Genomic DNA, 23,153 nt, shown 5'->3' on the forward strand with positions numbered 1-23,153 from the left:
AGATATTTCTCTACTCTTTTTTTTTTTTTTTTTTAACGAATGCAAAAGAAAAATATTTCTCGTGCTGACATTGGTGCTAAAAATTTGACACCAATGGATACAGTTCGCCAATTTCACAGTTATGGAAGTCTTCCTGAATGAAATGATACCGCAAAACTCCTTTAATACGTAAAACTTCTGTATAAAGAATATTCTTTATAAAAGAATTCATGACCTTTGCAGTTAGAAATATAAAATTTCCAACGGTCAAATGAACGAACTCTAATCGCGGCGACTTAAAATTGTCCATGCGAAAGCAAAATGAATTATTTAAAGATTAAAATCGCGAAAACATAATCAAAATAAAACATTTTAAATGCCCTTAGTTACCCAAAAAGCCTCAATGATTAAACCAAATGCAAGAATTTCATTTATTTACGCTCAAGCGAGAAATGGCAACACCATAATATTATCCAGCAATTTCTTTACGCTAACTATGTCACGTGAAAAAGCAAATAAAAATGAATTTTCGCTAACATTTAACTGCTTCTAGCTCCTTTTCTAGCCATCTTGGCGGGTTTCCACGATAAAACCGGATAGAACGTGTTTTAAAGTATTTTTTGCAAGCTTTCCAACCATACCAAGCTGGAAGCGTTAAAATGAATTTTTCGTGTAGAAAAAGCAGTTAAAAAAATGAATTAAAGCTTAATGTTTCACGCTTTCAACAAAGAATTTCAACAATGGAAAAGAGATAAAATGTTTGAGCTTCGCTAACTAAAAAACGCTTATAACTTTTTTTTCTAGTGGATTTAGGTTGGACCATCCGTTCGCGTAGAAAGAGCCGTTTAGGACAAAAATGCGTTTTTAATTAATATCTCCGTTAATTAGAGTTCGATTTCAAAACAATTTTATTGATGACACTAAAACTTGGCAATAGCTACCGAACAAAAAAGGAATGAAGGAAATCGGTTCACAAACAGAGGAGAAATCGGTACCGAAGGAAAACGACTTGCCTATTAATTTACAGGGTGTTCCGTTTTAACTTGAAAGACCTTTATTTTCGCAACCGTTAGTCCTTTGTGTATAGTTCCAATTGCAAAATGTTCAAAATCAGATGCAGAGTTAAGATATTGAAATTTTGAAGCAAAAATACAAATGAGACAAAAAATACAAAATTTAACTTTTTTTACGGGCCCCAGGTCCCCTAACTAATATTTAGAGAAATAATTTCCATTGAAAACTATTGAAACAAACTGAAACAAAAAAAAAAAAAAAAAGGACAGTTGTGCAACCAAAACTCAAGGAGATATTCCAGTTTGAAGTTTTAAGGGACCATACAGAAGATGAGATTGGAACTTATCGCTCTTTCAGAAGAATGACAGCTCGTCAAAGTAAGAAAAGCAAGGTACACTGCTTGACATTGAAAATGCAACACCAAGAAGGAGTGGTCAGAAAGTGATGAAATTTGGAAAAAAGACAGAGACAGCAAGGAATAATAAATGATCTTAATTTCAAAATGATAGGCAGATAGATAGTGCCTCGGAGAGGCATGTTGACAAATGGAAGCACTGTGTGGTCGGGCGTTATCCTGCTGAAAAATTGCATTAAATAGCCCTTGAATGTAAGGGATTGCCACCAACCGCAACACATTATCCAAGTATCGTTGAGCCGTTATAGTGCCCTGAATACGAAATAGAGGTGATATGGAATTGTACGCAACTGCGCCCCAAACCATTATGCCACATCGTCGTGTGGTGGGACGTTCCACAGTTACTGGCGGATTAGATCTGTCTCCACGTCGACGCCACAGTCGTATGCGGCGACTATCACTGGATAAACAGAAGCGAGATTCATCTGAGAACACGACATTTCGCCATTCTGTCACCCACGTCGCTCTAGTCCGACACCATACTAAACGTTGCTGTCTATGTTGTGGGTTCAATGGTTCTGGTTGACACGGGAAAATTCAGGGTATCTTGCACGTGCTGCAGAATCGAGGAACAAATGACTTGTGGGTCTGCTACAGCTTGTCGGTGGACGAGTCGATCCACGCGTTGAAGTCACTCTGGCTGCACCTGCACCCCTCAATCTTGCCACATTTCGTTGTCCCAACCATCATCGGCACAGCCGATACACCATGCTAGCATCCATGTGGGTATCAGCTGCGATTTGACGTACGGACCAACCTCCCCTTCTCAGTTCGATCACCGTACCCCTCGTAAAATCGTCCATCTGCTGGAAGTGCCTTCGTTGACGTCGGCATAGCATTCTCTTGTGTTACATGTATCCTCCAAGACAAAAACAAAATTTCTTCGGTAATTCTCCAGTCACAAATAACGATACTAATATTGCCCATTCTGCAAGTTCCTTCCCTAATATCTTACTTCACATACGCCAATTTCCAATATTTTCTGGGGCCGATCCCCCCCCCCCCCCCCGTTTCTTCCTCTGATGTCAAAACCAGACTATAAAATGCGTTTTTACGACTAGTAAGTTTTGGTATCTATTACATTCACCAAAGATATAAATTGTACCTAATAAGGAGTTTCTAACTATAAAACTTCTTCCTTTTCACACAAATTCATCTTTCTTCTGTTTTTTTTTTTTTTTTGAGCAATCACGATTGCTTATTGTTCTCACTTGACCGTCTTTGATGTTTGGGTTCCTTTTTCAGCTTGGACCAGGAACACTAGCACCACCGCCCACTGGCCTCTGCAGGCGGTGTGGCGCGGATGCTCCGGTCCTGAGCTATACGCTTCTCCTGGTCGGAGGCGTCCATGTCCAGCACCATCGCCCACCGGCCTCTGCAGGCGCGGCTCCGAGCACTGCCTCCTGGAATCCGTTTCTCCTGGTCGATGATATCCATGTCCTACACACACATACACACACACACGCTCATACACACATACACACATGCCTACGTGCATACACACAGGTCTACGCACACACACAAGCCTACACATGCATGCAAGCCAACACACAACTATACACACGTAACTGCCCAGAAGGTGGGGCAGGTTTGGGGGGACAGGAGCCGTTTTTAGAAATAGTAGTCCCGAATGAGTAGGGCCTTGTCGTAACTCGTGATTGTGAAAAACATAATTTGAATTCAAAATTTCAGAATTCAAATTAATTATCTTTTTTTTCAAAATTAGAATTTGATAAAAAAATTCGAAGAAAGATTTAGATGGACGTTAAGTATTGGTGAAAACATGCAAATTGCTCTTCAGGGGCGGCACATTAGGTCTTTGCACGCGGGCGGCCAACACCCTGGGATTGCCCCTGAACAAAGCTCAATCATTCTCCATATCAAAAACTTGAGCAGGCCACTATTTACCTCGGCTATCGTTACACTGAAGGAGTGCAGCCAGGAATTACCTTATTAGATTCTGATCTTTCCTGAAATTTCTTTTGCATTAAAAAATGCATTCCATGTACCGCCGAGACATGTGTCTGCTGTAATCTGCAGTTTGACATTGTTATTTTTTATAATTTGAAACCTTTCTCTGTTAAATGTCTAGCTAAAATAAAAACCTCACTACTACAAACTAAGAAAATAATTGCACAACACAGTAACATATTGCACAAAATATTTATTTAAAATTTGCTTAAAATATAATTTAAAAACCTGCAGGAGGATATTTACGAAGTCTATCTTTCAGTACTACAGGGTATAAAGCTAAAAATTTAAATCTTTCTCCCATTTCATCAGGACTCATTAACATTTTATATCCAGATTTCAGAGACTTTTGATCTTCAGGAGTTGCACTTTCCATAAGTTTCTATGAAAAAAAAAAAAAAACAGAAATTAACAATAAAATACCACAAATTAAAATTAACCTATTTTTTATCACCATGTACTGGGCATTTTTATACGTCATTATTTGACAAGTAACAACGTATGAAAACATGTTGTTTCTTGACATGTTTACGTTCTCAAAATGACAAATTCAGTTAAAAGAATATGAAAAATAACAGAACTTTAAAAAATACTAAACACTTTTCATAATGCACTCAAAAGGACAAAATAACTTTTCTGAGTCAGAAAGGACATTTTAAGTATTCCTGTACAGGGTGGCGACAGGAACTGTGAAAAAAAGTTCCCTGACTTTTCCCTGATTTCCCTGATTAAGTTCACCAAATTTCCCTGATTTACGTTACCAATGATAATGGTTTTCTTTCTTTGCTCTACTTGAAATCCATTGTATGTTTGTATAAAATGCAGTATTTTAAACGTTTTAAGTTGTGTAAAGTTGTTGAACTAAAGGTATATTTTAAAAAAATGCTACTTTTTTAATAAAATGGTTAAAAAAAACATATCAAGTCATTTTTTTGGGGGGAAAAAACCCTACAAAATAGAATATTAAATTTTTCTACAATGGAAAGATTATAGAGAATTAAAAAAAAAAAACTTTACTTCCAGAAACCACTTAGCATAAGAATTTTAAGAAACTATTAAAATCACTCTTAAAAACATATGTGTATTTATGATAGAACTAAAAAGTAATTGATATTATTTTGAACTAAATTTTCAAACAGTATAATAATTGCTGCAAGAATAACAAGCAATAGTGAAATAATAGAAGTAATGTAGTTATTCTTATATAACTAATTGACATATTTATGCAAAACAGATGAAACCATTTGACATCCATTCATATGGAGCTTTTCACTAATCAAGAACATAGATTTTAATGAATGAATACAGCATTTTAACAATAAAAAAATAAAGATATTTACTTAAGTTACTTAGTTAACTCTATTTCAAATGATTTCAGTATGTAATGAAAAAAAAATCTTACATCGCTTTTGTAACAAACAACTTTGAAATGAAAGGGGGGAAAAAAGAAATAAAAAAGCAATTAGTTAATTTCAAAATATATAAAAGAAGAATACAACTTGGTTATAAAATAAAAGAATCACTTAAGTCCGAAGAAAAGAAAACCTTTATAATCTGCGGTGATAACAAATAATATAACGGCAAAAAACAAAGTTTTTTTTATTTAAAGTTCAATTTTATCAATCAAATTAAAAACAGGAAGAAGTAATAATTTTTAAGCTTTTATAGTATTAATCCAAAAACCAAAGATTTCTTCTTGAAATTCTGATTACAGTATGCTAATTACTTCGAGACAATGGAATAAAGGCAAAGGAGCTAAGGCATTAATGAAGGCTTCCTCTTTGCCTGTATGGTTGTTTATTTTACGTAGCATTGAAAGCGTAAAAGGAAATTTTAAGCTAGGTAAAATAAACAACCTAACAGACACAGAAACAATCTTAGGAAGTTCATCCTGTGGGGAATAAGTAAGATTCAATACTTTGACGTTGAGGGAAAAAAATGCACAAATATGCGGCAGTGTATAATCACACCTCATTAATTTTACTTTTTTTTGAGCAGATAATTGGCGGAAAATGCGTAGGGAATTAAAATACTTAATTTTGTAAAGCAAAAAAAGAAAAATTTTTCTTCATAAAATAAATTTTCCCTGATTTTTTGTTATTTTTTCAAAATTCCCTGATATTTCCCTGACTTTTCCCTGATCTCCCTGATTTCCCTGATCTGTCGCCACCCTGCTGTAGCTTTCAATTATTCCGCAAGCATAGAAAAGTGCTGCTCAAGTCATGAAGAGAACTTTGTATCATTATCTAGCTTTCAATCATAAATTTGAGTGTTGAAACATACATATTTTTCTGGGAAAGTTTCGTTTGAAATGACTTCGAGTCACACTTTTCTTCGTTTGCGGGGTGGATTTCTTGGAATAACTGAAAACTACAGCAATACTTAAAATGTCCTTTCTGACTCAGAAAAGTTATTTTGACCTTTTGAATGCATTATGAAAAGTGCTTAGTATGTTTTTAAAAATCTGTTATTCTTTTTAGTTTAAATATATTTCAGTAATAGATTAATGTTACCATCATGCAGTGTTGGCACTAAAAATGAATCCTTGTTCCTTTCTAGATTCATTTGTGTACTTAATTTAATTAAAACCATTTAAATATTAAAGGCTTCCCAACTAATTTATGTTTCAAAACATACAAGGTTAATCGTGGTAAAGATCTTAATATGTCTCCTTTACTTAGCCCCATTATCGATTATTTTCATATCATGCTCTGGAGCTTCTCTGATCGATTATTTTCATATGCTATCTTGCTTCTCTGGAGCAAGCATTTCATGCTTGCTCCAGAGAAGCCTTGATTCAAAAGTTTCATTGTGTACAGTTGCAAGGCAACAAAATTTGTAACAATGGTTTTTATATTTAAACATTTAATGGGGAAATTACATGAAATTTGCTGTTTTCCATCCTAACCGAAATAATTTTACTTCAGAATTTAAATTTTTTAGCGTTAAGTTATACCTTAACATTAAGCAAATCATTTAGAGAAATCCAGAAGTCTCTAAGTGGTCTAATTGCTGAAATATAAGCAAAACCAGGCCTCAGATTACTCCGTGACAATCAGGCCAGGTATAATAAAAGTGCTTAATAAATTTAAAAAATCTCATCTCATTTATGACTTAATTTGCTTATCTCATTAGTTTAATAGCTTGTACATTTTTCTTTTCATCAAAAATAGCCGCAACCACACAGAGAACAAAGATTGGTTCGATAATAATTCAAAAGATTAATCGAGGCAGTGAGAAGCAAAGGGATGTAAGTGGCAAAATTAAAAATTTGGAGATAACTAGTAGACATGGTAGGTGAACCTCTCATCTGTCTTGGGGAAAGAGATGGTACTAGTAGTAGCCCTGGTAGTTGCTGCTATACAGCATGATTTAGAAAAAAATTTCAATAAAAGCCTACCTAGGATGTTAACCTTCAACGCGTTTTACTCAAAACTTGAAAATGTCCACTTATATCCCTTTGCTTCTCACTGCCTCAATTAATGACCTAATTTAAATAACAGTGGAACCTCGATTAACCAAGGTTTCTGTTAATGGAGCAATAAGTCTTTTTTTTCTTACAGGATTGGCAGGTATTAACAGAAACTGCAGACTTTTACAAAGAAAGGGGGCAGACTTTTTTTAAAAAAATAGCCTAAATTTGATAAGTTTATGAACTTATCAAATTAAAAATAAAAAATGTTTTCTGGAAATTTGTATTTTTTTAAATGCATCTTTGAATATCTAGTTTATCATCGTGAAAAAGTTGATTTTTTAAAAACTTACTACAGAGTTACTTTCCTATTTTATTTTTTTTTTTACTGTAAAACATTACTTTTTGTATGTACATTTTCATTTTTTAAAAGTTTTCTAATTCATTTTGAATTGGTACATTTTAAAAATTTGCAATCTTGAAAAGTTTTCAATCAAAGCTCCTCTTAACCGAGATGTCAGGCATCCAAGACACTAACAGTCCCAATTAGCTCGGATAATAGAGGTTCTACTGTATGTATTCGTCCGCTGCCTGCAGGAACGCCAAACCTCCTGATTTCTACGTACAATTGTACAGCTATTTACTGTAATGCAATTCATAGTTCAGACATTGTATGTATTATCTCTAAAAGTTCTCAAAAAAAAAAAAAAAATGCTACTAAGCCTCAACACATGGATACATTCATTAGCTTTTACAAGAAACAACGAATGTTTCAGTGACCTTGGTGAGAGTATTGGGCAACATAAAGGTGTAATCCTTTTGATTAAATGGGAAAATTCTTAAATATGATTAAGTATTCATGATATGCAATCATTTAAACTCAAAACGTTAAAGAAAATCTTTTTTTTAGTGAAATACCTGTCACTTTTTTTATTTCAAAAATTTTATTATACGTTTATTTGAGCGTTAAAAATGGGTTAACTGAATTCACTGCAGGAACACTGAATATTACTTAAAGAGAAATGCAGGAAGCAATGGTTGATTGTGTCACAAATTCATAAACAATAGCAAACTTTAAATTGACGATCTTTGCAAAATAAAGTTCAATATTTCAACTCAATTTTAAGGTATAATGTTTTTAAAAAGTTATGCAATTATAGAAAAGCAACAAAAGAGCAGGAAAACTTCTCCATTTATATGTAAATTTTTGTCGAAAAATTCCCTTGAAACAAAAATAGCTCAATCTTGAGTAAACCTTTATTCATCTTCAAAAATAAGAAAGAAAACAATAATTAAAAAGTAGTAATTTAAAGCTTCCATTATTGCAAACTTCCTGATATAGACTTATAATGTTCCTATAAAATTTCATAATTTATTAAATTGTCTAATATTTCTTGTTAGCATGGCAGAAATGTAATAAATAAAACTACAGATATAAAAACAACAAAGAGGATTCGTTAACATTTATTAACGTTTGTTAAAGTAGCACTTATAAACATTAGTAACATTGAAATTTCTAAACCTTCAAACATCAATTTTAATTACGAAACAAAATTAAAAAAAAAGCAAAAAGGCATTAGTAAAATTAACATTTAATATAATTAAAATAAATGTAACATAAGTTGAAATTATACATAAATTAACTTTCCAACAAAAAAGTTGAATTACCTCCAGACGAACATCAATTCCCATATTTTTCAGAAAATCTGCTTGATTCACAGGGCCAAAAATTACAGCTGTAGAATCAAAAAATGTAAACATAAACTAAAATATGTAAGAAAAATAAAAAAAGAAATAAATACTTTTTGAAAAATGCTTCATTTGTTCCATTTTACTGAAATTGCACGTCATAGTTAAAGTTTGAATATAATGTGTCCACTTTCAGTCAACACAAGGGATTAATTGGTAATGCATTTTGAACAAAATAATTTCCAAAATCCTTTTTTTTTTTTGGTCACCATTAGAAAATTCCAGACCTTTGTCTAAAAAATGTCTGCCAAAAAAGAACTTTTCACTGTTGCTCTGATATTTCAAGGAGTTGTTTAAAAAGTAAGCTTTGCAAAGTGGATTAGTGGGGTCCTAAAAAGGAATGAAAGAGTGAGATTTAAGAGACATTGTCTGTAAGGATCAAGCAGGTTAAGATTGTTGACATTCTTAATTTTCTTTATTTTTGCAAATGTTGTTCTTTATCATGAATGTAATGTTCGTGCAAAATATGAGCTTTGTCTGCCTTACCGTTTTTGGGAAATTAAATTTAATTTAGGGGGAGTGGCACATTTTTGCATGTTTTTCAAATTTGCAGATTTTAAAGTTCTTGTTGCTTTAAGCGCCCCTATAATGACATGGATTTTTAAATTCTATACTATTATATGGTCTTCTTAGATACTATTACAGCTGTCAAATTGGTGTCACTACGAGGGCGACGGCCACAAACTCCGTTTAAAAATGACCTGAAATGAATTTTTTTACTACATTCAATGCCAATTTTCTCAAAGGGTCTTCATGATGACACCAACGTTTTTACATAAATTCCTAGCTACACTTGCACACATCAAAAAATATGTAATAAAATTGGTGTCACTATAAGGGCACCAGAAGATATTAGAACTTTTATGTGATAAATTTCACAAAAATGGAAATGTTTAAAATCTAACTACTACTCTCGCCCTCATAGCAGAGATCTAAAACTAATTAAGTTTGATAACCAACATGTTCGTCTAACATATGAAATAAAAAAATCGGTGTCACTCCTTTTACTTTCGGAAATATAATCATTCGAAATTAGAATGTTATGGAGTTATTTAAAAAAAGGCTTTTCTAATTCGAATGGCTTTTTGCACGGTTTGTTTTAAACTTCAATATAAAATTACAGTAGAGACACCTAAAATAATATGTTTCTAATGCTTTTTATAAAAAAAAGCTTTATAAAAAGCATTAGAAACACAGTAAATCGATATAGGTACAGATGGACGTATTGTGTAATGTGCATTATGGCTAAAATAGTCGTACTAATATTCATATTTTTCCAACCATACTAATTTATCGGTTATTTATATTAAAAATGCAACTATTTATAACATAATGTCTTAAATAGTGATGAACATAATGTATTATATAGCGAGCATTCAGAATCTGAAACATAATTTGAGGATGACGTAGACTAAAACAAAGAAAACATAAAAAATCAAATCACTCAGTTTCAGAAAGACGGTCATTTCTTATTGACATCTGGTAATTTTGTACTACTAAAGCTTGGGAAAACATGGTATCCCGGAGAAATAGTAGAAGTTGACCATTTTCTAATCTGAATACAACTAGTCACCTCATAGCAGAGATCTGAAACTAATTAAGTTTGATAACCAACATGTTTGTCTAACATTTGAACTAATAAAATTAGTGCCACTCCTACTACTTTTGGAAATATAATCATTCGAAGTTAGTATGTTTTGGTGCATTTTTTTCATTTATTATTATTATTTTTAATTTATTTTATTTGTATATTTATGTATTTTGTTAATTTAATCTTATCACACCCAGAGAGTGTTTTTAAACATATTTATTTTTAATTTATTACAAAGAAGCAACGTTTAACATAAACAGCTTTGGACAGTAAGAGCGTCTTTATGTTCAATAGAAAATGCTCGTTTTGATAAAGGTACAGGTGGATCTATTCTGCATAATATGTTTAGATTATCATAGCAATACTTGCCTTTTTTCCGGTCGAATAAATTTATTTATTCCAATCCTTCTTGCCATGCATTTGACCTTTACTTGCAAATGGTCAACTTCCACTATTTCTCCGGGATACCATGTTTTCCCAAGCGTTAATGCTACAAAGTTACCAGATTTTAATAAGAGATGACCGTCTTTCTGAAACTGGGTGATTTGATTTTTTATGTTTTCTTTGTTTTAGTCTACGTCATCCTCAAATTATGTTTCAGATTCTGAATGCTCGCTATATAATACATTATGTTCATAACTATTTAAGACATTATGTTATAAATAGTTGCATTTTTAATATAAATAACAGATAAAAAATTAGTATGGTTGAAAAAATATGAATATTAGTACGACTATTTTAACCTATAAGGCACATTACACAATATGTATCGATTTACTGTGTTTCTAATGCTTTCTATAAAGCTTTTTTTTTTATAAAAAGCACTAGATACATATTATTTTAGGTGTCACTACTGTAATTTTATATTAAAGTTTAAAACAAACCGTGCAAAAAGCCATTCGAATTAGAAAAATCTTTTTTTTAAATAACTCCATAACATACTAATTTCGAATGATTATATTTTCGAAAGTAATAGGAGTGACACCGATTTTTTTAGTTCATATGTTAGACGAACATGTTGGTTATCAAACTTAATTAGTTTCAGATCTCTGCTATGAGGGGGAGAGTAGTAGTTAGGTTTTAAACATTTGCATTTTTGTGAAATTTATCACGTAAAAGTTCCAATATCTTCTGGCGCCCTTATAGTGACACCAGTTTTATTACATATTTTTGATGTATGCAAGTGTAGCTAGGAATTTATGTAAAAACGTTGGTGTCATCATGAAAGCGCTTTGAGAAAATTGGCATTGAATGTAGTAAAAAAATTCATTTTCGGTCATTTTTAAACGGAGTTTGTGGCCGTCGCCCTCGTAGTGACACCGATTTGACAGCTGTAATAGCATCTAAGAAGACCATATAATAGTATAGAATTTAAAAATCTATGTCATTATAGGGGAGCTTAAAGCAACAAGAACTTTAAAATCTGCAAATTTGAAAAACACGCAAAAATGTGCCATGCCCCCTAAATTAAAAAAATTAATTTCCCAAAAACGGTAAGGCAGACAAAGCTCATATTTTGCACAAACATTACATTCATGATAAGGAACAACATTTGCAAAAATAAAGAAAATTAAAAATGTCAACAATCACAAATGCCGTAAACTGCCTGATTATTACAGACAATGGCTCTTAAGTTAATTTCCCAGCACATAATGTGCAAAATCGCCACTCTAAAACTAAATATCCAATCTGTTGAAAGGCAATTTCTATTCAAACTGCACTGAAAACAGACTTCTCACAAAATCACGATAGGCATTTAAAATAGCATTAGATGAGAGTTCATTAGAGAAAAGGTACACTCTTACCAGAGTTCACTATAATTATTACAAAAATAGCAAATCAACCAAAAGTGTACTAAAGTACAAGAAATTCACAAAGTATAATATTTCAAATAATTATTTCTTCTAAATTACTAAAAATAAAATCATCATTTCCACATTCACGGACAGATAACAGTTTAAAATTTTTAACTGTCCAAGTAAAAATTCTACTCATTGCCCCATTCACATGAACCTTTTCTACCCTGGAAAAAAACTGCTTAAAATGGATTCTGGTTATTTCTTAGGTAAATTTTATCATCTTCCTGTTTCCTACTGGAGTAAAAGCTGGGTTTTACTTAGAATGCACTATGTGCAAAGAGTTGATTCACTTGTTGAGTATAACCGTTAAGGATTCTGCGAAAAACTGCTTTCTCGGGTCCTACCTCTTTTCACCTGTGAATGGTGAATTTTCTAACTTTTTTTCTTTTTTGTTTGCTTTAGAGCTAGGGCAGGATATTGTGAGGTACAAAAGTCTCATGTGAATTCGGCTATTGGCATTGTGCCTAAAGGGAACCATAACAAGAACAAGTATTTGTGCGAAGCAATTGGCAAAACTTGTCCTATGTTGGAGTTCAATGTGCTTTTTGCAGTAAGTTTAACAAACAATTGTTGCAGCATAAGCAGATTTATCAGTGGCATCAAAAATTCAGAGAAGCTAGTTGTAATCTGCTAACACATGGGATGTCTGCACGCAAGTGAAAATGCCAATTACATTCAGTTTTCAAATGGGGTCCAAAAACATCTATACCCAAGACTCCTGAAAGTCTGAAAATGAACTGTTGAGGCCGTGAGTTTGATAACTAGAAACTTTTTGGCTTAAGTGTGGCAAGAAATGAGCCACAGTTTTGATATTTATTGTGTACTTTTATTGAATGCATAAAATAAAAAAAAATAAAATTTTCTCTTTCCAGCAACGTTGGAATTGTTTTTCAAAGTTTTGTAGTTTGAAAGGAATAAATGTTCGAAATTTGATCCTGCTCTTTTAATATCCCTGTGCAGTTTTTTTTTCTACTAGTACATGTATCATGTAGTGTGTGTGTATACATATGATCACACTATTTTTAGATTAATTTTCTTAATATTTTATGTTAAAAAAAATCTACCTTTATTTTTAGCACACTTTTTAATGAATGAAAAATCTACATCAGCAGTGAGATCTGCTTCTCCCGGCTTTTCTAATGGATCATGAAGCTTGTGGCCTTGAAAACTCTTTAAATAAATAAAAAGATTATTCTACGAAATAACAAGAAAAAATCAACCCCATATTACAATGGGTAATGCATGCCTCTTTTTAAAAGACTCCACAAAAAACTACAACTGCAGCACATATTTCCAAAACATCAAAACAAAAAGACATCACAATAGGTTGAATTATACTCACCATAGAAATAGTAAGTTTTCAGGATTTTACTTTTACAAAACTGTTAATCTTATATATGATTTGAAAGAATTTCTTTTGCCTATTATATGTTCCCTATCTTACTTTTATACCTTTAAAAAATAGAAAACTTTTTAATGAGAGACAATTATATCATTAGTTTTAGTAAGAATCGTTAAGGATTAGCTATAAGACTGCAAAAATAAACATTCAGACCCAGCAACAAATTCAGCGAAACGGTAATTAATATCAATCCTAATCAGATACAGTTGAACTGTTAATAAGATCACGTTTAATACAAAATCACGGCTAAAATGGTCACTTTGTTCATCAAGTTTCATTTGCTATCTAATTATATTAAAATATTCACGCATAATACGTGCATTAAATTTAAAGTCTCGGCTAAGACGAGCAAAAATTTCTGATCTCTTTACTTAAAATGTTTGTGCTACTGTATTTTTCTTTTATAGAAATTGTTCATCATTTTGTTAAGTAGTAGAAACAGGGCCGTCCGAAGAGGGGGGCGAGCGGGACAATCGCCCCGGGCGCCACAAAATGAGGGGGCGCCTCAAAAATAGAGAATGTTTGCAATGATTCTCTATTTTTTCCTAGTACACAAAGATATTCTTCTCTCCCAGGTTTCAAAACATTCGTTTCTTTTTATTATTGAAGCAGATATAAATTCTGAGAAAATACCTGTTAAAACAAAAGGCACTTCTCCATTGAATAGTTCTCAACAAATTTCTTAGAATTCAATCCCTTCGTGGGCTATTAGACAGGGTTTGCACAGGGGGGAGAAGGGACATCTGTTGGCCCAGGCTTGAATCTGAAGGGGGCCCAAGATTTTAAAAACGAGGGCTGAAATATATGTAGAGACGTAGGGGTAAACAATATAGAATGTAACCGTAAATGTCATTTGTTACAGACCCCAAAATTTCTATGCACGCCACTGCTTACAGGTGGAAGGGGGGAGGCTCATGCTTGGGAACAACACAGGAGATGTCTTTAAGTTGACCCATGACATTAAGAAAATGCTTTCAGTTCACCCCAGTAATTTCAACAGGCTATAGCCAAAAAACCATTGCCATTCTGCTAGTGAGCCTTCATTTTGGTATTTTTTAGGGTCTTGGTTGAGATGTAATTTTTTTGAAATATCAAATGGCAAATATACGTTCATCTAAATTACAAGCAAAGTAACGCATTGGTGTATACTTTTTTTCTTCTTCACAAATAAATGTGCATATTAAACCAAGGACGATCATTTTGATTTATTTTGTGCCAGTCCCAAAAATTGTTCAGTTTGTGATGGTTCAGTACTGTCGGCTAAAACTACGAAGTAGGTAACATATTTTTGTTTAGCAAACTCATTACAAATATATGGTGATAGGGTGCCTATCTCCTCTCAAATGCTTTGAAACATTAAGTAACTCACTTGAAAACGCTCCTTCTAAAAATTGCAATTTTGCAATCTGAGTCACATCTCTCTTATTTGTAATGGGGCACCAGGGATGGATAGAAGGGAGGGGTGATTGCCCCAACCTTGAGAGACTCTCCACTGGTAATTTTTCGAAAATGAAGTTCAAAAAACGCAAATTTAGACAAGTTTAGTCGATGTTGGGAGAAAGGAGGTTCCCTATCCCGAAACTGTTTCAGAATTAAAGTCCAAAATCTTTGTGATCACTATTTTTAAATCAGAAAACATAGTAAAAAGTAAGTAACAAAAATGAACCGCCCCTCCCTTGAAAACTTTCTGTATCCAACCTTGTGGGGCACCCATGAACCTAGCTATGTAGAACAGAAACTTATAAAATTTTGATGCAAAAAACTTTCTTTGTTTCTACACATATAAATGCTGGTATTAAGTTAGCATTGCATGATTATTGTGCTCTGTTCAGAAAGTAGCAAAATAAAATTTAAAAAAAAAAAAACAACATTGCTTCATCACCAATTATTGTAAAAACACAATTCAAAGCATGTTTTAAAAAATTAAAATATATTAAAAAAATAATAACATTTTTCTGAATGAAACACTCTTCATTTGAAGAGTATATAGTAAAATTTATAATGTAGTTATGATTATAAACTGAATACAATAATGAATAGTTGAAAAGGGATGGGGTGGTTTCCTTCAGTCAAAAGTACTTCTTTTAGTCATTGAAATGGATCTAATGAGCAAAAAATAAATAAATAAATAAAATAAAATAACATGGACCCAAAAAATACTTTCATTTTTCCAACATTTTTTAAAATCAATTTTTTTAAATGTCTTATTTTTCAAACAAGGCATGGTCTTGATGACGTCACAAATGATGCACTTTGACGCATCTTTCTACTATGTTTCCACGTTATAATCAAGCAGCGAATTAAATATTGCACTCTGCTCTTGCTATCAACCATATCGTTGCTGATACACGTGAGTAAAGATGCAAATTAAATATTTTGCACAGTGAATGGCAACACTCAATGGCATTTCATCATTTGTAATGTCATCGGCAGAAGCCGTAAACAATGAAAGCGCTCTGATTTAAGTATTTGTTTTTAATATTAAACATAAACAAATTTATCAAAAAATTGTCAGATCTTATGTTTTTAAGCATGCTCTTTCAGAAAAAAATACTTTTAAAATTTTGGAAACGACCCCATTCTGTTTTTCTGAATAAGAAAATTTTCTCAAAAGTTTGAGTCAAAGCAAACCAAGACAGACATGCATATAACTATCTAAGAACCAATTGCTTTTCTTTTAAGCCATAAAAAATTACATTTACTCATTGTTTATGAATTCATTCAGCATAATTTCTTGCTTTAAGCATACTTAGGTACATTCACTCAAAAATTACCTTCCTGACCATTAATCAGCAAAAATTGGCAATTCGGCCAATTATCAATTACTTCTGATTAATCAGTGCATCCTTAGGTCTTAGATTAAATTTAACTTTTTCAAACTTCATATTTCTAAGAGTTAAAATCTGAACATATTTTAGACCTATACAACAAAAGTATTGAGTATTAAAAAAATAACTAAGCATAAGTTATTAATGAAGAAATATACATTTACATTCATACTGAGGAAGAGAAATATGTTTCAAGAGTACTTCATACTCTAAATGTGTCTGTTTTAGTTCCTTGATGACCATAATCAACAATGAGAGATATTCCACCATCTTCTTTCATCCTTTTTAACACTTGATCCAAAATCACACCAGTTTCAGGAGAAATTTCAACATGATCACGGTTTTCATTCGGCTGAAACATGCAGCAAAGCATTGAAGCACCATTTAAATTATAGAATTACAATCAAATACAATATTACAATCACTTTTTAACATTTTTATCTCATCACTAAACACATTGATTAACGCTAGATATTGTTATTTATTTTTAGACACTTTTTAAACGTACACTATATGACTAAAAGTATTGGGACACTTTCAAAAATTCACATTTTTATGGATTTCTTGAGAAATAAAAGATCAATTGCTTTTTAATTTTTTTCACATAAAAGGTACACTCCAGCTGTCATTTTCCAGTAAAAAATAAGTCTACTATTCATTTGGAGGACCAGCAACAAATTGAAGAAACAAAAGAAGGTTTTTAACCATTTTTCATTATAAATAGCGGGCAATTAGCTATAAATTTCAGAAAGAAGCTGAAAAACTATCTGGAGCTTATTTTTATATTTTTGGGGAAGTATCTCTTATACCCATGGAGACATAAGCATTTCTTTCAAAAATACGATTTTTTTTAAAAAGGTTTTCGGCTTATATTACACAGAATTTTTCTTCAAGCTTTACTGAACTTTCAGAAAATTTAATAGCATATCAGAGAAACATAATAATAAAATTTGTAGTTAAAATACTGAAAATTAAAGGAAATGTGAATGTTTTAAGTAATTTATTTTTCACTGTGCATGCGCGAAAGATAGAAATTTATAACCTTCATAATCGGCAGTCCAGATAGATTCTAACTCATAAAAAAATTCCAACTTAATATCATTAAAATGTAAAAAGTTATCAGCGATCTAATGAGCCGAATTTTTATAATTCTTGGCTACACGACAACTCCTGAGAGATTGTTCGCAAATAATCCGTTCTTATCATGAATCGCTCTGCAACAATAAGAGAAAAGTGTTACTGATTCGCAAAACAACCCCTTACCATTCATCGCATATTAAAGAACTACAGAAATTTGGCTCATTAGATTGCTAATAACTTTTTTAATTTTAAAGATATTGAGGTGGAATTTCTTTATGAGTTGCAGGATCTATCTGAGCTTTGGATTATGAAAGTTATAAATTGCTATCTTTTGTGCACGTACAGTGAAAAATTAATTGCTTTAAACGCTCACATTTCATTAAGTTTTCAATATTTTAACTTCAAATTTTATTATGTTTCTTTAATATGCTGTCAAATATTCTGAAAATTTAGTAATGCTTGACGAAAAACTCTGCACTATAAGCCGAAAACCTTCAAAAAGATTTATTTTAATACTTATATCTCCGTGGGTATAAGAGATACTTTCAGGAAAATATAAAAATAAATTCTAAATAGTTTTTTAATTTCTTTTCGCAATTTATAGCTTATACCTGGCTATTTACAATGAAAAATGATCAAAAACCTTTTTTTGTTTCCTCAGTTTGTTGCTGGTCCCCTAAATGAATAGTAGACTAAACTTGATTGGAAAATGACAGCTTCAGTATACCTTTTATGTGAAAAACTTACAGAGCAATTGGTCTTTTATTTCTCGAAAAATCCATAAAAATCTGAGTTTTTGAAAGTGTCTCAATACTTTTGGTCATATAGTGTAGTAAATAGAAGCACATGGTAAAATGTAAGAGTTAGTAGCATTTTGGAGTATGACCATATGCACTCCTTGGTTTGGCTCACATAACAAATTTTGGATTTTCAAGATTATGGGAGGGTTTTTTTTTTTCATTTAGAAAAAAATATTTAAAAAAAAGAAAACAAGTTTTTGTTAAATTCAACTAATGAAAATGATGAGAATTATGAGTTGGGGAAAAGAGAGAAAAACAGAGGCTCTCTCTCAAGTCTCAATCGGAAGAAAAAAAAACTTCCAAAAGCATGCTCCTCACTCTGGACGGCAGAATTTCTTTAATTGCTTTAAAAAAAATTAATGCTTTCAATAATTTCAAACAAGAACAAATCCACCACAAAATTACAAGAACTATCTAAAAACAATTTTTAACAAACAACCTTATGTTCTTATTACATCATTTTTGTACTTTTAGTTTATTTTTTTAACAAAAAAAAATCTAACATAGAAAAATAAATTTAAAAATTTCTTGCGTAGAGCGCTAAAATTGAAATCAGCACAAAACAATTTGAAAACAATGCATAAAACAAATCTGTACTGAGAACATAGTAATCTAACCAGGAAACCATACATCAGTGTAATAATGAAAACATTTTAAACAATAACAATTTTAGGAGCATAATAAAACACGTTTTCTGGGCAATTTTTTTTGCCCTCGTATCCCTGTTATCGAACTAAGAGCAGAATTAAATAAGAGCCAAATTTCTTAAAAAGTTGCCAAATTTTGCGAGTTTAAGACATCTTTCACAGGCTTTGTAGATGTTCTACCACATGCAGATGGTGATGTTGCATGTTTAACTTGAATTTCTCGCCTAGTCTTCTAAGTTGGGGCTTCTTAAAAAAATTGGCAGGCTTCTTCCGATTGCTACCTTTTAAAACTTTTTTCATTATTACACTATTTGTGTGGTTTCTTGATTCGAAAATAATTATTAATCATTTTTTGGAATAGCAATTTTTTAATTTTTTTGATAGAGGATAACATTTTGCTCTAATTTTGATTTTTTGCTTGTCTACCTTTTAAACATGCCATATTTTCTCTTCCTTTTTCAAATATCAGGGTTGAAGCATAGCCAATGAATTAGGTGCAGATTGACATGGGGCATAATCAAAACAAATTGACATCGATAAGTATGGATGACCCGTTAAAGAGAAAACTACAATGTTCTGAAAAATTCAGTCTATTTCTCCAGTCATCAAAACAATGATAGTGTGAAACTACAAATGCTTCAAATGTGTGTTTGAGATCAATTCTTATTGCTACATTTCTGATTAGCCATGGCATTTTTTATTTCATAAATCAGAGAATTTACTTAGGAGATTACATTGCTACATACCTTTGGATTCTAACTTTCAATAATGCACAGATAAAATAACTACATTTCACAGAAAAAAGCTAGCAAAAACTTCAAATATCACACCAGGCACATTATTTACATCACACTTACTCTACGAGTAGAGAAAAAAAAGTGTAAAAAAATTAAAGAAATATTTACATCAATAAGTAGTTTAGAAGCAGGAGTTGGACTACGTGATAAAACAAACTGGAGTTGACCACCCCTATAATCTACTAAAATTTCTTTCCAGCCATCTGTAGTTTTCTAAAATGTAAAATATCATCAAAACTAATTTGGAATTTAACTTGCTGACATATTTCAAAGCATTTAGATTCAGCACTTTTTTCACACAAATTGTGGTTGCAAGAGAAACTTACAAAGCAGAAACTGATATGCCCAATCGCACAAAAAGCGACTCTTTTCTCAAAAATATTTAATGAGCCCATACTGCATTTTTCCGTTAAGTATAGAATCAATAATCCACAAAAAAATGAATTGTATGCTAAATTTTCATTGTTATTCACCATCAAAATATGCGCAAACAACTTTCTGGGACAAGATTGTTCTGTTGTTTTGGTTCTATTTCTGTTGTTGTCTTCAGTTTTTGTCACCATATATTATTTTATTGTAAGTTACCGCCCGAAAGGATACTGCCGGCAGAAATACTTAAAATACACCGCCAGCTCAGTTATTCCATCTGAAGACTGCAGTTTCGTGCTTTTTAGCACTCATCAGCCTGGAAAAGGAATCACATGAGTTGGAGGCAAAAAACCTCTTAAGGGAGCCAAGAGAGCCAAACAAACTGGTAGCTAATGTAGAATTAGCAAACCAGATGAGCGACCACAGCAATGGTGTGGTTCAACTCAAAGATTGAAGGCAAAGCATGGTATTTTGTAGAGTTTGTTTGGCTCTCTTGGCTCCCTTAAGAGGTTTTTTGCCTCCAGCTCATGTGATTCCTATTCCGGGCTGATGAGTGCTAAAAAGCACGAAACTGCAGTCCAGGGATGGAATAACTGAGTTGGCGGTGTATTTCAACCATATATTTATTATCTTTCACTAAGACCCATCTGCATAAACTTTCATTAAAATAGATTTTATTGATCAAATAATAGATTTTATTGATCAAATTTTAAAAAAGGGTTGGTATAGAAACAGGTTTTTTTTTTTGGTTTAAACCAGGTTTTTTGGTTCAAACCAGGTTTATTTGGTTTTTATTACTTATTGTAAGAAAAACAATTTTATTTCAGGAAAATAATGGAGATTTTATGAATTATTAAGGAATGTTTAATATTCATATTTGTACCTAATTTATTCTTAATTAAATAATTAAGAGTAAAATCTTGTAATTTCATTTCCTCATACCATAGGCGGATTTACGGGGGTGCCAGGGGGTGCGCCGTACCCCCAAAATTTTTGGTTCGGTTTTGAAAAAAATTAGTTTAGTATATTTCACTCAGAAACGCAGTTGAGGGAAAAAAATCATAGCTGCTATACTAGTATATTTACTTGAATCCAGTATATCACCACACGTCGCTAGTACAAGAAAAACATAACTGTACTCATATTAAGAATTAAAGTAATTTTATCCATTTGGAAAAAAAAACTTAAATAATTTTATGCAAATAAAGACACTTCTCAAACAATTTATTGTTCAATGCTGTGTTATTGTATAGAATAATTGCATGTTCTGTAATTGGGTATTTATTCGTATATCAATACCAATTCTTCTATTTTGAAACAACAATGGCTAATAAAGTCCAAAAAAAAAAAAAAAAAAAATGGCTATTGCAAGAAACTTCAAAAATTTTTGAAGGAGGACTCCCGGACATTTTGCATCAGGGGTGTATCCAGGGGGGAGGAGGCACAAGACTGGTGATCCTCCCCACAAAATGCTGAGTGGATGTTTTTAAAAATATATTCTTTATTATTGAAGAGAAGAAAAGATCTCATTTTGAGAAAACGCAGTTATTTTACGAAAAAAAAAGAATGTTGAGAACAAATCTTAATTTCTTTCAAAAAGAAATATTGACATTTAAATTTTTCAACAGCTTCAGATTATAGGCAGCGAATTGTGTGCTTCCTCCCCCCTCGTTGCACAATCCTCTTTCTTTCATATCTCCCCTTCCCATTTTTTTTTCATTTTTTCTATTTCGTTTTCATTTTTTCTATTAGTCCTCAAAATTTTTCTTCTCCAAAACCCTTTCTCCAGCCAAAGTTATTACAGAGTACCTCAAATTTCGTTTCATGGGCTTCACTTTCACAAAAATTCCAAGGAAGATCTTCTAATCACCTAAATACATAGAATATTGTTTAAAATTGCGTTTTTGGAGCTTCAGTTTTGAAAAACTGCAGTGTCCCTAACGTTACCAAATATGGTCTTACACTCATATGTTTAAGACTTTAATTTTGAAAAAAATTCGAACAAGGGCCTCCGACCCCTTTACTCTAATATCATCAAAAAGTGTTAATATTTTGGTTTTGAAAACTATTTCGAAATATTTAAGTGGGAGAATCCTTTTTTTTAATACCATGGAGTATTGCAGAAGAACTTCATTTTTAGGACTTCAATTTCGAAAATTTTCCAGGGGAGAGCTCCAGAACACCCGGTCCAGCATCAAAAATTGTCCTCCGTAACATTTTTCAACTTCAATTATGAAAAGTAAAAGAGGTGGCGTGGGGGAGGGGAGGGGATATGTATTTCTATCTGCTTTTCAAAAAATCGATTGGAGACAGTCTATGAGTCTCATTCCTGGCCCAAACTATAAATATGGACTAAAATCACATTTATAAGACTAAAATTTCTAAAAATAGCCTTGGAGCCACACATACCTTTCTTGCCCCTAAAATATCATCAAGAACTGTAAAACTGTGTTTTCAAAACTACTATTTCAATTTTTTTCTGGGGCGTGAATCCCATTCCAAAACAGTAGCTGGATTCACCCATTGCTTCTAATATCGACTTTCGTTTAAGACTTTTTCTGCAGTTTGAAATGTTAAGAATTGCCCATCCCCTAATCTTACTAAATACCGTTTACACCGCGTTTTTTAGACTTAAAAGTGTGTCCCGCCCTAAAATTATTTTCTGATTTCGCCACTGCCTTGTTATTCCGGGAATACCCCCCCCCCCCCAGTTTCCTGTTATTCTTGCACCCCCAAATATTTTGGTCTAAATCTGCCTATGCCTCATACTGAGAGATTTCTATAGAAGAATATTGTTTGAAAATCTTTAACTATAATACAAAATACAATACGTAAATGGGTCTTAGTATAAATCAAAGAAATAATTTACTGTGATAGTTCAGACATTAATTAGTAATTACAAATAATCAAGAAGAAATTCTTGCAATTTCCTCATAATCAGAGCTATCTACTATAAATAAAAAAGTTAAATTAAAATCATGCATTCTTTAACATGGAAAGTATTTTGCAGTACAGTGAAACCTCTTCGAGTGGCCACCTGTCTTAAGTGGCCGTCCCTCTTAAAAGGCAAATTTTTGCTCCCCCCCCCCCCCAACCCTTCTGAATGGCTGCCGTGTGGAAGCATCCATCCTAACTTTTCACGATAATGTATTCACTTTCTGTTTCGAATCTACAGCTATTCAGTTGAGGAGACTCACAACAAAGCGTTCAGCTCAAGGTCATATTGTCTGTTGGCGAATT

The 23,153-nt window shown here is 32.2% G+C and overlaps 1 protein-coding gene across 3 annotated transcripts in view; it reads right to left on the reverse strand.

The window, feature by feature from the left end:
- Positions 1-3,567: 3,567 nt before the first annotated feature.
- Positions 3,568-23,153, reverse strand: part of LOC129229233 (protein arginine methyltransferase NDUFAF7 homolog, mitochondrial-like) — a 47,636-nt gene continuing 28,050 nt past the window's right edge. For all 3 annotated transcript variants that reach the window (XM_054863496.1, XM_054863497.1, XM_054863495.1), the window contains 5 exons: positions 19,653-19,757; positions 16,429-16,572; positions 13,055-13,160; positions 8,460-8,527; positions 3,568-3,761 (listed from right to left, as the gene is read on the reverse strand). In XM_054863496.1, coding sequence (XP_054719471.1) covers positions 3,600-3,761; positions 8,460-8,527; positions 13,055-13,160; positions 16,429-16,572; positions 19,653-19,757 — 585 coding nt within the window. In that variant the 3' untranslated portion in view covers positions 3,568-3,599. The remainder of the gene's footprint in view (positions 3,762-8,459; positions 8,528-13,054; positions 13,161-16,428; positions 16,573-19,652; positions 19,758-23,153) is intronic.

The sequence above is a fragment of the Uloborus diversus genome, chromosome 9, assembly GCF_026930045.1.
Source record: "Uloborus diversus isolate 005 chromosome 9, Udiv.v.3.1, whole genome shotgun sequence".
In the NCBI taxonomy this organism is placed as follows: Eukaryota; Metazoa; Arthropoda; class Arachnida; order Araneae; family Uloboridae; genus Uloborus; species Uloborus diversus.